This window comes from Aspergillus vadensis, assembly GCF_003184925.1.
Source record: "Aspergillus vadensis CBS 113365 unplaced genomic scaffold BO88scaffold_10, whole genome shotgun sequence".
NCBI lineage: Eukaryota > Fungi > Ascomycota > Eurotiomycetes > Eurotiales > Aspergillaceae > Aspergillus > Aspergillus vadensis.
The window spans coordinates 672,407-687,073 of NW_020292048.1; the positions used below are offsets into that span (position 1 = coordinate 672,407).

Genomic DNA, 14,667 nt, shown 5'->3' on the forward strand with positions numbered 1-14,667 from the left:
ATCCAATCGCATCCAATTCATATATCGAGAAACTCACGAGGCAAAGGAGGCAAGATCTGCTTCTTAGCGGAAGCATGGAAAGCCACGACCTGCGCGACATTCTTAGTCGCGAAGGGAGCGCGGAACGCCGACCGCAGGAGGGGAGAAGACTGGCGCGCGATGGAGGCCATTTTGCAGGATGTGCTTTTGCTGTACGGAGTGGAGTGGAGGAGGTGGGAGGTGTGGTGACCGCGATGCTCAGCGCTAGATAGACACAAGCACAGCAAGTGACAGATGCAAAGGTGAACTGAAGTTGAGAATGGAACCTCGGGAGTCCGATCGGGAATACGGTCATCATATTGTCGTGCCTCTGATTGGTCGAGAGTGCTCCGCCCAGCCGAAAATGGCCGATGTGCCGGCAAAGGTATCTATCATCATTCTACCACAGTATGACAGTGCGAAGGGGATATGTAGGGCTTAGGTCCGAATTGTGATCTTTGAGGCTGTGGGAATTAATTTCTTTACTTGGATTTGTTGTTAAAGGTCTCGTTGTGCTGGACGACTCGATAGGAAACTCATGTGGTTCATGCCTAAGGCATTACTCCCGTACCCGATTGCCGACAGTTACACGCAAGGAGAGATGATAGACGTTGGAGGATGCTGGAACCGTGGTACCTGCATCATCGAATACAATCATTTAATATAAAGCAGCTACACATCTTTGAAGATAACAAGTAAATTCCGAACTGTACTCTATACCCAACCATCGTCTACCTCTAATGAGCCAGTTATCACATCATCCATATACACATTGCATACGAAGCCATCCCGATTGCACCGGGTCTTTGGATATTATAAACAAACACAATGAAGAAGAAAACACAAACCTTTTGTCATGAACGGTATCTAGCAACCACTTTTTACTCGCGGCAGATCATGTGGTCACGAGCAGGACCGGTACCGATCCACTTGACGGGAACGCCGCCCAACCCGCGCTCAATGTACTCGATATACGCGCGAGCATTGGCAGGTAGGTCCTCGTACTTCTTCACACCCATGGTGTTGCTCTTCCAGCCAGGGAGGGTGACATACTCGACCTGGACCTTCTCCAGAACTTCCGGATCGGCGGGCATCGTGTTCTCCGTGCGGGTGCCGTCGGGCAGAATGTACGCGACACCGACCTTGATCTCGTCAAAGTCATCGAGCACATCCAGCTTGGTCAGGTTGAGAGCGGTGTAGTGGTTGATAGCGTGGGAGTAGCGGCACAGGACCATGTCGAACCAACCGCAACGACGTCTACGGCCGGTGGTGACACCGAACTCCTTACCCACGCCCTGCAGCTTGTCGCCGAACTCGTTCAGCTGCTCACTGGGGAAAGGACCCGAGCCGACACGGGTGGTGTAGGCCTTGACGACACCGATGATGGAGCTGATGCTGGTGGGGTTGAGGGAGAGGGCCTGAACGGCACCGCCCAGACCGGTGGACGAGGAGGTCACGAAGGGGTAAGTGCCGTGGTCCAGGTCCAGCATGAGAGCGTTGGCGCCCTCAACGAGGGTGTTGGGGGCGTCCTTGTACTTCTGAAGGAAGGCCAATTGGTCGACGATGTAGGGGCCCAAGCGTTGACGGTAATCCTGGTTTTGTTAGATGCTCCTGGAAAGGTGCTTCCGAGACCAACAATACATGGCGAGGGAGAGGTCATCCTACCTTGAAACGAGCAAGTTCCTCCTCAACGTTGTAGTCCAGCTCGCCGAATCTAGCGCGGTAGCCAGCGTCCAAAGAGCGCAGCTTACGCTCGAAGAGAGCCTCATCAAGAATCTCACCAACACGGATACCGCGACGGGCGGCCTTGTCACTGTAGCAGGGACCGATACCCTTGCCGGTAGTACCGACCTTGCGACCGCCCAGCTTGGCCTCTTCCAGGCCATCCACGACGGAGTGAAGGTCCAAGCAAACGTGCGCACGGTCAGAGATGAAGATGCGCTTTCCAGCGCCCTCCAGACCCTTGTCCTCCAGAGAAGCCAACTCCTTGAAGAAACTAGGGACGTGCACCACGGTACCGGCGCCAATCAGGTTGACACAGGAGGGGGAGACGAGACCGGAGGGAAGGATGTGGAAATCGTAGGTCTTGTCACCGTGGACGATAGTGTGACCGGCATCTATCCATTCCATTAAACGTGATTCTCCGAAAAGAGAAAAGGAAAGACTTACTGTGGCCGCCAGCGGCACGGCAGCAAAGCGTAGCCTCCTGCGCAAGCATATCGGTAATCTTCCCCTTTCCTGTAATCGCAATAAATCAGCCATGCCCCAATTGTGTCATTCCAGTTGATCAATCAATCGATTCGAATCGACCTGTGAACTGCCGGGTTAATGAGATGACAACCCACCTTCATCACCCCACTGGCTACCCAGAACAATAGTGACACCCATGATTTCGAATTAAATGTGAAGCCACGAAATATATTTCAATTAAGTAGCTCAATTGCGAATTTACCCAACGGTAAAAGTCTTTGTGGTGTGCGTGCGAAGCAAGAAGACGAAATAGTCACTCGAGATCGAACGGCAACGCGGGGCACTGAATGCGGGATGAAATGAGTCACTGATCTCAAAAGAGCAGCAGCAACAATCTCTGACAAAGTGAAGTAGGAGAGGATAAGATAGAAGTGAAGATCAATTAAAGCACACTGAGACAAATCTTGTAGATAATCTGCAGTGACTGGAGCAGCAACGTAGGTTCCGTTGAAAAACCTCGCGACCGTCAAAATCCAAAAGCCGAAAAAAGAACCAGCGGAGGGGAACTGGCTGCGGAGGCAAAGAATGATATATGGGCGGGCGGGCAGTCAAGTTCAGCCAGCGGCGGGGGCCGGGACGAACTCGGTGAGACAAGAGAGGCAGAGCCACAGTTTACTATACAGAGTAACTAAACGATAGCATGAGTGATTCCTGCTACTAATCCATTCCTTTTCCTTACTTGCTTTACCATACCGTTACCCTCAAATCCGGTTGTTGGGCGGGCCTTTCGGTGTTTCCCGCTTCCTCCCCATGACTCCTTTCTTAGGGTCTCCGTATTGCCGGTACCGGTGCTCGTTCCCCGCGGCGGGGTCGGTCGGATGCGGTATTGGACGGCACAATACACCATTGCCTATTGAAGATTAGTGCCCTACGTACCCCTAAGCTAGGCAATTTCGAGGCATTTTGAGTCAGGTGATCTCGGCAGAGGTGAGTTATTATTGCCTACTTCGGCTAGAGACCCTCCCATCTAGACATCTAGAGAGGTACTAGGGAGGGTCTGATACAGGATCTATACTATATTCGCAACTGATATAAGTTTGCTAAGTAAGTATAGTGGTATAATGATGGACTGTTCAAAATCTGCACACGAATGATCAATGAAAAGGTACAAAACAAGAATTGTTGGAACTGTGTGTGTTCATCACAGACCCCGTTGCCTGTGCGCTATATTGGCGCATATAGATAATGTCCAAATGCTATGAAGCAAACAGTTCTGACTCAATATATGTCATTTTTGAACCACGCCCAGTGGCCTGGATGAAACGTGTCAACACACTACGATGTAGCAGACTGACAATGGGCATGACGAAGACATCCATCCCGGATTGTTGGAGACAGGAGGACATTAGCATATGCAGACCCCCAGCACTAGAGCATGCGACTCGAAGACTTTCACAGGCATTTTTTGGTGAGACTTCGAATGTTTACAGTTTACACATCACAGTAGATAGTGGGGATGCAAGGGGTTACACGGGCATGAGGTTGGCCAGGGATGTACACAGTAAAAGTAGCACCCGAGGAACGCTACATTGCTACTATACTATCGTCACTGATTTCACAATAGCGAAAAAGTGAGGTTTATACTGTGCGGTAATTAACAAGAAGAGAAATACTACTGTAATACAGAAATAAAGCCGAATCATGATTATGATCAACAGGTTATCCAGAATCATTGCTGCTGCTGATTGTTCGTACACCATGCCGTGAAGATTCCAAGCGTTGACGGCTGCATTCATACGACTAACCTAAATGGCAAAGAATGTTCCGTCTTTCCCTTGTCTACTAGTAAAGCATATTAAAGAAAGAGCCATGTCCCAGATGGTCCAACTCGAAGAGGAAGGTACCGCAACCTTCCCTCGAGTCTCTTCACAACTCCAGAATGAACAACTCTCTATCTCTGCACTTTTCTCTACCACCAACTAATCTTATCCAATTCCTATCCATTCATCACACCCCCATTTTCCGTCCAGCAGATGCAGAAAGATCATGGAGTAGGCCATTCAACGTATCTGCCGAGGTGTATGACTATCCTCTACATATCGCATTCCCAACCATCTTTGCGAGCTCATATGTCCTGATCATCATTTACCTCAACTCCATCAATCGCAAAAGACGAAACAAGCCATGGCGACTGAGTCAGACTCGCTTCTTTCACTACCTCGTGCTTTTCCATAACATTGGTCTCTCGATATTCTCTGCATGGGTATCTTGCGGATTGCTCTCAACAGTCTACACACACCTACCGTCCCTAAAGCAAGATTCATATTCTGTGCATGTGGCCGCGACATTATGTCACATTGAAGGAAGGCCCACTCTTCATACCAGCGTGCCAAACGTCACTGCCGCTGTATGGGATACTGAGAATGGTGATGGCTTATGGCAGAAAGGCGTGGGATATTTCTGCTGGGCCATGTACATGTCCAAGTTTTACGAGGTAACGGACACGATGATTCTGATCCTGAAGGGGAAAGAAAGCACCTTCTTACAAACATACCACCATTCCGGAGTCATGGTCGGTTCATGGGCGCTCATGCGTTCGACGTCGCCTCACTGCTTGGTGGCTGCACTGCTGAATAGCGGTGTTCATGCATTAATGGTCAGTCCATAAGCTCATCAATACTGCTGCTGCTCGATACATTGTATCTCTACAGACATATACTAGTGCTAACCAGGGAGAACCCGGTAATCATGCAGTATCTCTACTACGCTCTCCGGACAATGAAAATAGCAATCCCCATACGCCTGAAGCGGACATTGACGGCTGTACAGATTGCCCAGTTTACCATTGGGTATACCCTGGGTTTGAGCTATCTGTTGGTTTCGTATGATGCACCGCATGCGCGCATCTCAGTTGGCGGGGATGATGATCTCCACGCTGAAATGCAGCACACTGTGCTCCCCTGTCTCCATAAACCAGATCATTTGGGCGCGCTGCTGTTGGGGGGCTTGTATCTTGGGCCTCTGATCTATATGTTTGTTCGGCTATTTATCCGTTCGTATTTGCCTGCTGGGAAGGGGAAGATGGAATGAAAAGATTGGGTACTGGGTGAACTATTATTGCCAAGGGACATGTGACCATGCCGGCTGTGTAGTAGTATCTCAGTATTCCAAGTCTCCTGAGTGCGCTAATCACAGTATGGAGTCTTCACCATGTCTAGTATCTGAGTTTAGATGAGGTAGCCACATCACGGTTAGTTTTGCTGCGCAATTATTTACTACAATTTATTAGTAGTAGTAGTAGTAGTAGTAGTAGTAGTAGTAGTAGTAGTAGTAGTAGTAGTAGTAGTAGTAGTAGTAGTAGTAGTAGTAGTAGTAGTAGTAGTGAGAATGAAATCACCTATTTAGCCCCTCCATACCTGCCCGTACATGTTAGACAAGTAATTGTGAGATGTTCCTTACTAGTAGGTAGTAGGTTCAACACTCTCAGACTTCGGCACATAATTTATGAAGATACTAGTTGGTATGATTGATAGTTAGTGGGGTAGGATGCTGCGACCTGCTACTAATTAGTGGAAGACTGTATGTAGGATCTCGAGGCGTGAAGAGACACGGATGAGATGACAACTCGTGATTATACTCTCTATCCAATATCAAACGAATGCATAACCACGATAGACTATGATACATGTATGTGTTCCCGTCTTCCAAATGCCACAGTAACAAAGTAGTAAGTAAGCAATATAACGCCAACGCCCATACCCAATGCAATCAATAGTAGTAGTATCAATAATACTCGGCCGTCTCTAAAACGCCTCTGTCGAGCTATACTCATGCTCATGCTTATGCACCTCTAATCGCCTATACCAACTTCCCCCCATTCAAAATCCACTCGCGCATCTCCCCAAGCTTTAGAATACACTCTCGGTGCATTTCCCTCGCGACTTCCCAATGCTTCATGACCTTGGCATCTTCATCCAGTCCGCGCAAGTAGGCGCTGAATCCGGCTTTGCCGCTGCCGGCTACCATGCTATCGTCGCTTTCATTGCCATCAGCCTTTTTGGTGTCGTCTTCGTCGTCCTGGTCCGGGGCGTCTACTTTGAGACGCGCGGAGTCTCCAACGGCGCTAATCCAGTTCGGAGCCATTCCTGTCTCGATGGCTTCTTGGCGCGCGTTGAAGTGGCGCAGGATACGGCGGTTGAAGGTGTTCCATTCGCGCATGTATGTGTTCATTTCTGCGGCGTAGCGCTCCCATGCTGCTCGAGGGAGACCAAGTTGCTGGGACCCTGCGCTGATGGGGACTAGTTCTGGTGCGGTTGGTCGCTTTGGTGGGTTCGGACAGACTAATTGGCGAGCTCGGACATCGCGCATTGTTGTCCTCGGGACGTTGGGGCGGGACTCGAATGGGAGGTTGGCTTGGATGTCTTGCAGGTCGTCGATGCCGCCATTGCTGGTCGGTGTGAAGGGCATCGTGCTGGTGAGGTTGGAAAAGTCAAATGACTTCGTGTGATGGACCTTTCCTTTCCTGGAGGTTGGCCTCATCTTCGGTGGGGGCATTGCCTTCGCTGGGTCTTCCTTGGTCTGATCTTCCTTGACCTCGTCTTCCTTGGTCTTCTCTGGCTCTGCAGCTGGTGCGGTGGTGTTGACAGGCGGAACATCGTCGACGTCCATAGCTTCTACATCGGTAGTATCGGTCTTGGCTGGCTCTTGAGTAGTCTCTCCATTGATGGTGGACTCGGCTTCTTCAGCTTCAGTAGTCACACTGGCTTGGGCAGTGGGCCGGGGTTTAGCACCAGGCCTGGTTTGCTTCCGGGGACTCTTCTGGCGCTGTGAGGCAGTTGGCTGTGCTTGCTTGGCGTTGTCAGCGGTCGGAACGGCCCACGAGATGTTCGCCTTTCGCAGCTCCTCGATCCATGCATCGGCAGAGAACTTCGCCTGGGCGAAAGGCGTGGGTTGTTGGGAAGTCGCGGACTCTGAGCGCGGCGATTTGGGGTTTGAGGCACCCGTAGAGCCCGCTGTTTGACCAAAGATATCTCGGTTTGCACTTCGACCGCGCGCGCGTGAATCTTGCGACTCCTTGTCCGACTGCGCCGCACCAAAGAAGTCTGTGCCTTCCCAGCTCCGGGCAAAGAACGGCTGACGGAGCTGCTCATGGCTGCTGCTCTTGAAACTCCTGTTCGGGGTATGTGCGTCCGCATTAGAGGCGCCGGATCTATACACGTAAACCAGTTAACTTATGACCTATTGATGGGTATAGTTCAACATACGCTTTTAGGGGACTCCCGTCGCCAAAGAATGCAGATGTATCGAATACATTTTTGGGTGGACTGGGTTTCTCAGAGTCAAGGCCTTAAGAAAAAGGTCTTCGTTAGCAACTAGATTCTATCCTCATTCACCAACTCGGCTGCCCAGCTACTCTTTTAAGGTTTTTAACCGCGGGCGGTAGACTAATTCTTCATGATGATATCGCTTACCAGTTGTCTTACGACTCTTCTCAGTGTGGAAGTCGCTGAACTTCTTATGGGCACGAAGCCGGCTTTTAGGGACCGCCTTGGGCTTGCGCGCCAAGAAGTCATCATCCTCCGAATCACTCGAGCTTGTAGATGTATAATTCCGGTTATCTTTCTTCAACTTGGGACTAGCGCTCCGGTGTCTGCCACTCTCCGGAGGAGTGGGGCTAGGTGGGTTGGTCCTGGGACGGGGTTGAGGACTCGCCGTCGAATCGCGCATGCTAGCAGAGCGTCCAAGCCCGGCACTCGAGAAAAATGTGCGCTCTCCGCCAGCGGTGGCATATCTGCTTCTCACTCGTTCAATGTCTGGGGTACTTGTGTTCTCTGCCCGATGTTGCGCGGCTGCTGCCGATTTCCTAGCCGTGGGTGAGGGAGCCGGAGCGTAAAACGAATTTGGAGTTTGCGAGCGCTCAGCCCGGGGAACGCTCGTATACGCAGAGGTATTGGCGGCCATGGGCTCATCGCCGCCAGCAGCGCGCGGGGCGAATCCTTGCTTCTTCTTTGCGGACTGCGTCCGAGTCGGCTCGGGACTCGTCGGTTTGGGGGATTTCTTGAAGTACTCGTAGGCAGATTTAGGCCTCGGAGACTGCCCGTTAGGCCTAGGTGGAGTGCCAGCATAACCGGTGCGGGGGTCAAAAGAAGACCAGCCACCCGGCATAGCATTGCCCTTCATCTCCTGGAACCCTCTGTAAGCGTCGGCTCGTGTTTGCCCTTCATCTGGCCTCTTCTCCCATGCCTGTTTCGGGGCCGCTCGCGCGTAGCTAGCATAGCGTTGAGCGCCAGCAGATGGACTATGATGGAAAGACTGGGGACGGGTCTTCGGAGGTTGAGGTTTCGGAGTATATGGGGATGCGTAGGGATTCGGAGGTGCCTTTCGAGCCGTATTGGCTTTGGGAGGGCCGTAGAGCTTGCCGTAACCGGCGCGCAAGCGATCCGTGTCATATTTCAGTCGTTGCTGAGGGTCACTGAGAATCTCGTTGGCCGCCTGGATCGCCTGGAACTTGGAGATGAACTCCAGCTCTTTCCCGGGGTTTCTATCCGGATGATATTTGAGCGCTAGCTTGCGAAACTGTCTTTTGATCTCCTCTGTTTCCGCGCTCGGGGTCAGACCCAGGTCGGCATAATAATCCCTCCGCACGTCCGCCTTGACCATTTTGAGAGAGTGACGGGTTCCCGAATCACTTGAAATGAGAGTGTACCACTATCGTCGCGCCAAGGTTCGAACGTGTTGTACACATGACCTATCACGAGGAAGGAACGGCACTGCAGGTCGGACTGGGAAGAAGGGAAAGGAACAGGCGTGGCGAAGAAAAGCAGACCGGCAGAGAAGCAGAATCAACGTCCAATGGTGAGAAGAGCAGGAGAAAATTTGAGGTGCCCGCAAGGATCGAGCGAACGATCGGAGCCGGAAACCGAAGGGTTGCGGGGAGTACAGCAAGGAGCGATGGTTTCACCGTTTCGCTGGCATTTCCTGGTTGGTTAGCATGGGAATAAGCTTAAGCAAAACTGCAGCAGACACGAGGAAATAGAATCGAAGCAAATGGGGAAAAAATCACCTGTGTTGCAACGTAAAACTAATACTGGAAGTCGTTGCCGGGTGAGAAGAGTGTTTTGATTATGGAGAGCTCCACTCGAAATCCAGCTTAGTTTTTCCCCCTCTTAATAGGCTGCGCAATACCACATGATCCCACTTTCACAGTCTTTCCATAAATATAGATGATCTCACAAGGAAAGGAAGAAGGGAGAGAAAGAGAACAAAAGAGAAGGGAGGGGAAATAAAAGAGAGACGACAAGACAAGGCAAGACCGGTGAGGAAACAAAAAGAGCTGGCAGCCTCAAGAAAGAGAGATGCAGATGGATGGATGGGATTGCTTTGCTTCCACTTTTCTCAGGTTCGCGTGGCCCAAGCGCCCCGCCGATTGGCTCGCCAGTTTCAAATGCCAGTTGGTGCTTTCCCCACTTGCGATCTGGATTGGCAGTCTTACAGCATCTCCAACGCATCTTCTACATTCATTCTTGTGATGAAGAAACAAAGATCCCTCTATGAGGCCCTTATATACCTAACACTATATACTAACCATCATACTCGCCACTACTACCCAAACTTAAACCCCCAACCCTCTCCATACATACAACCTCATCCTACAGCGCCAACAAGATGAAAATCATCTTAACACCAAAACCCCAAGAGTGATCCCCGATCGCTTTACTCAACTAACCCTAGTTAATTAATTTATTAGTTAGTCAGGCTACTTTAGTGCCGCGGCCAACTCAAAGCGAGCGGATTACTACTACTACTACTAGTGACTAACTAAGTAAGTAACTGACTGGAGACAAACTAACTAACTTCTTGCTGCCCAATATGGTTCCATCCACGTTGGCCTCACCTTTGCTCTCGGCTGGGCACATTTACCTTTAAGGTGTTGGATTAGGATTAAAACTTACGAGATAGGTAGATACTCTTCAGTAGTAGGGTGGGCTATGTCTTGGGCCCTGCCTTTTTTTTCTCCGCCTGATGAAACAGCCACTAGTTAAAATGTAAAGTAAAACGTCATTAGGATAAGTTTTAAAGGCATGATAGTTAGGTTAGGGAGAGTTAGTATTCTGCAGGGCTTTGGGCTCGAGTAATGTCTATTTTGTGGTTCATTAGGTGGTTTTCTTCACACTATACTACTGAGTACTATTTGGTAGGCTTTTAGCGGTGTGGAGGTTCAATACGGATGAAGAGTTCTGGGTGAATAACACTGTAGACACTAGCTATAATACTATGAAGAATATAATATGATATCAATAATATACCCGTAACTGACCATGTACAAATAGTAGGCAAAGTTAAGTTTTTCATAAGTCGTCCATCATCCAGTCCCTCTTCTCTTCTCACACCATCGCACAGGGGAAATGTATAGACATGAAAGTATAGTGAAAAAAAAAAAATATATAACAACCATCATCATGTCTTCCACCACATGGCGTAAAAGAAAATCTACTGAGTTTCCCCAGATGGTCCGTTCCCTGCCCCACCGAAAAAGTAACCTTCTAAAATGTCGTAATTGGCGTTTTCGCTCCAATCATGTTGGAAATCCATCGCCATGCCGAAGCCCAGGTCAATCCCCACGCTGTGGCCCACGCCATGTCCCAATGATGGCATCGCCTGGAGTTCATATTCACCCTGTCCGTCCGACCCGCCGGCCATGTGGCTGCCTTCAGCGGCCGTGGGGTCGAAGTCGAGAAAATCTAGGCTCAAACCGGACGGTGGGTGCTCGTTCTCCGGGGTATGATAGTGGGTTGCGGGTGGGTTCGCGTTGACGCTGTTTGGCGACGCGCTCTGTTGAGGGGAGTTGCCGTAGTAGTATGACTGGTGCAGTTGGGGCTGTGGAGATACGGTGGTCTCGTAGGGAGGATAGTATTCCATTGATGGGGTTCGCGGAGGATGTGGCCGCATCGTCCGATCGGGAGGGAAGGTGGGTGTAGGGGTAGAGGCTTCGGGGAAGTCTGGTCGGACGGGATAGGGTCCTGGCAGTCTAGATCCACTGTTGGGGCGTTCTGAAACGGCCGTGTTGTCGCTGAAGAGGTCTCCGAGGTTCATGTCGAATCGTGGCACTGGTCGCGATGGCCGCGGTTGGCCCTGGCCTTGTCCCTGTCGTCGGGCCGGCACACGTTGTCGTGGGTCCTGCGCATACCTCCCATATGGTCTGCTCTGGTCTGGATGTGGCGCGTTTGTCGGTCTTTGTGTGCTCCGGGATGGTGCCTGGGTTAGGTCTACTTGGGAGCCAAATCCGGTGGTGGACAAGCACATCTGGACCGTAGCTTTGCTCATCCGTTCAAAGGCATCACGGCAGGCTTCTGCGGGCGGGCACTTGTGCATGAGATCCCCAAGTACGGATGTGGCCGCAAGGACGGTGAAGTCCACTTCGTCAAGGGTCTGCGTATGGTTAGTATGATCTCTAAGCGACAGATAGTTAATTTGTGCCATACCAGACGACTGCGCACCAAAGGTGAATGCCAGATAGCGTACAAAAAGGAAATGCCTGAAAGAAGTCAGTAACGATCCGCTACAGCCAAATCAGCTAGATAACTTACCCGCCATAAAGATGTGGTGAGTAGCCAAATACGTGTAATTGACCAACCGTACCCGGTGCATCTGACGATATATACGGATCACCTTCTGTCCAGCTTCTGCTACCTTATAATAGATGTCATCTTCATCTTCTGCCTCATCCACGTTAGAGAAGGACGGGCTTGACACATCCTCGGCCGGCATCATCTCATCCGCCAATTCAGCCGGTACAGTCAGACTTTGCTGATAAAGCATAATCACCGCTTGCCAGTAGTTCAACTCGAGAAACTCGATAGGAAACCTGACTCCAGTGTCGCGACGCGTGGGCGCGCTTTGCTGCCACTCCACAAGCCGCCGGTGGACGTCTCTACGCCACGAACGGAACGAATCGAAGCCTTGAAGGAAAGGGGAGGAGATGTCGGGGCGAATATGTCGTCTACCCACAGATGGGGCTCTCTGTCGAACGAACCGGGCTTGCTGATGCTGGAGCACATCTTGGATTTCGGACTGCAACAGACGCAGTTTGAAATAATGATGCGCGGAGTGCTTATAACTCGGAGCACCCTCGGGAGGAGTCACAATTCCCGACTTGGTGATGTATTTGTCTTCGAGCAGAGATGGAAACTCGGTACTGATGGCTTGATCGCTAATCCCAAACGGACGACCGACGCAGCAACTGACTAAACGGTCGAAGCTGTAAACGCACCACCACAACCGGCGGCGCAGATCGCGCACCCATTCCCGACGTCCAAGCTCGCGGTGGTCGATTCGCGCTTTAGACTTCTCTGCACTCTTCCCGGGTGCACGGTTTATTGATTCCTCCCCGAGCGTGTCAATGTCGGTTCCATCTTCGTAGTGCAAGCCAAGATCGACTGCCAGCCGCATTGCCACACCAACAATATACCAGAGACCAGGCGCCACAGGTCGCAGAAGGGCAAAACTAGCGAGAAGAAGCACAGCCTGTAGTTCCTCCAGAGCACCTGACCCATCCCCGGATGCAGTGTTACCCAGGAAAGACTCGAGATGGATGATTGCGGAGGCATGATACTCTTCCGGCTGGTACTGATGGCTTGAAAGCCGGGGTCGCTTGGAAGAAGCTGAAGGAGAGTGGTCGCGACCATCCTCCTTCTCATCAGAGGATGGCTTGTCCTCGAATATAATTCCAGCACCAATGGCAAATACAATATTGAGAATGTAAAGACTGCGAGGGGAGCGGTTCTTTTCATCTAGCGAGTATGTACGATCAAGCATCTCCATGAAGTCAGCCCGGTGCAGAATGGGCATTTGTGGATTCGCATGCTCAAAATAGAGATTGGACAGCCTCTCAGCCAATTCTCGATCCGGGAATGCAGCACATTTCATCATAGACCTGGTCTGTAATCCAAAGAAGGAATCACGCATGCTACTCCCACCGGTCCCCGTAGCACTATGCGGCAGACGTTCATTCGGACGCATTGGCCCGCGCTCTGCAACATTCCCTGGCACGGAGCTCTTGACGGCGGCAAAAACCACGCGAGCGAAGGAGATACCAGAGGTAGAGCCCAAATATCGGGGATCAGAGGTTCCCTGCACAGACACCATGCCTATGTTCGATACCAGATTATGTATGCGCCAATTGTCTTCCTTTTGCGAGTCCTGATTGTTGTTCTCCGAAGTCTGACCAGTGGGATCGCTCTTTTCTCTTCTTAGCACGAGTCCATCCTTCTCCTTTTTCACCCACTTTTCGTTGTTATCCGAGCCGCTGGCTCCATCACCGGCCGCCTGAACCGAGCCTTCTGAGCCAACTGCCGGGGCCGGCGTAGTATCAATCCCAGTTTCGATTTTCACGGCTTCCTCCTCGTCGAATGCGACAGGGTCTTTGTAGGATATCTGATGGTCTATCAATACCTTCTCCAGATACGCCACACGGGCCTCAAGAAAGTAGACATAACTGCGAGGGATTTCGCGTTTCGTTATCGGGTCATATCCGACACATCGGACGCCAGCCTTCTCGCAGGACTGACATCGCGGCAGCCTCTGATCGCATCGGTTCTTCCGTAGACGGCAACGATTACAGGCGGAGACATTTCGGAACGAGGATGAATTGGAGGTAGAAGGGGCGACGGCGGCGGCGGACTGAGTCGCAGGACCGTCCGTGGCTGACTGTTGTTGCTGGTGAGATTGCGCCGACGGCTCTGGCGGGACGGAGGCAGGCTCGGTAGGCGGATGCGGACGTTTCCTCCCTATGGAGGTCGGCGAAGGAGGAGAATCAGGGTTCAGCATGACGAGAAGGGTACGCGGAAGAGTCGAGTGGACATGCGACCATGTCTCGGAGGGGAGAATTTGGAATCGGACAAGCGAGATGCGGAGATGGTGTACCGGAGACCCAGAACCGAATCAGCATTCATGATAAGACAACCCCCATGCGCTAATATGTTCTGCTTTTGCGCCTTTGTTCTTCGAAGACCGGGGTATCCGATTCGATATCCGGGGACAGCGATTCGACGGAGGGCTGACTCGCCAGTGCTGTCCCGATGCTCGGACTTTTCGTTAGTGCCGCGATCCGACAGGACAGAAAGGCGATATTATCTGGACGGGAGGGCACAGTCGCTGCGCATGACGGAGGAGACCGGTCGCAGCAGGAAAACGCGGATAGGCTAGACGGGGGGGTGAAAGGACGGACTGGATTATGGACGACTGATGAGTGAGAAAGAGAAAAAGCAAGCATCAAAAGTCAAGATAGGGCAAATTTTGGAGGAGTTGTTTGAAAGGCGCCTTTGGGTCCGGTACCTAGGTAGGAACATTTAGTATCGTGGTTAGTGCCGCCAGCCGGCACTAGTATCAGTAGTGAGAGGCGTACGTATGTCAGTCAAGGAGTGTCAGCTGGGGAAGCAAAGCAATGGTAAATCAGTACTG

The 14,667-nt window shown here is 51.3% G+C and overlaps 4 protein-coding genes across 4 annotated transcripts; 1 reads left to right on the forward strand and 3 right to left on the reverse strand.

Moving 5' to 3' along the window:
* Window positions 1-699: 699 nt before the first annotated feature.
* adB (adenylosuccinate synthase ADE12) lies at window positions 700-2,856 on the reverse strand. The gene is made up of 4 exons (XM_025706671.1): window positions 2,364-2,856; window positions 2,188-2,256; window positions 1,684-2,135; window positions 700-1,610 (listed from the first exon to the last, which is right to left on the reverse strand). The coding sequence occupies exons 1-4, from the start codon at window positions 2,404-2,406 to the stop codon at window positions 900-902; spliced, it is 1,275 nt and encodes a 424-aa protein (XP_025563403.1). The 5' UTR covers window positions 2,407-2,856; the 3' UTR covers window positions 700-899.
* Window positions 2,857-4,113: 1,257 nt separating this feature from the next.
* On the forward strand, window positions 4,114-5,417 carry BO88DRAFT_364936 (elongation of very long chain fatty acids protein). Its single transcript, XM_025703999.1, has 2 exons — window positions 4,114-4,864; window positions 4,963-5,417. The coding sequence occupies exons 1-2, from the start codon at window positions 4,148-4,150 to the stop codon at window positions 5,296-5,298; spliced, it is 1,053 nt and encodes a 350-aa protein (XP_025563404.1). The 5' UTR covers window positions 4,114-4,147; the 3' UTR covers window positions 5,299-5,417.
* A 563-nt stretch (window positions 5,418-5,980) lies between these two features.
* Window positions 5,981-9,105, reverse strand: BO88DRAFT_37225 (DnaJ domain protein). Its single transcript, XM_025704232.1, has 3 exons — window positions 7,680-9,105; window positions 7,473-7,554; window positions 5,981-7,417 (listed from the first exon to the last, which is right to left on the reverse strand). The coding sequence occupies exons 1-3, from the start codon at window positions 8,866-8,868 to the stop codon at window positions 6,067-6,069; spliced, it is 2,622 nt and encodes an 873-aa protein (XP_025563405.1). The 5' UTR covers window positions 8,869-9,105; the 3' UTR covers window positions 5,981-6,066.
* A 1,593-nt stretch (window positions 9,106-10,698) lies between these two features.
* BO88DRAFT_414839 (positive regulator of purine utilization) lies at window positions 10,699-14,034 on the reverse strand (the record flags this gene model as incomplete). Its single annotated transcript, XM_025708184.1, has 3 exons — window positions 10,699-11,637; window positions 11,691-11,743; window positions 11,796-14,034. The coding sequence occupies 3 exons, from the start codon at window positions 14,032-14,034 to the stop codon at window positions 10,699-10,701; spliced, it is 3,231 nt and encodes a 1,076-aa protein (XP_025563406.1).
* Window positions 14,035-14,667: the final 633 nt, after the last annotated feature.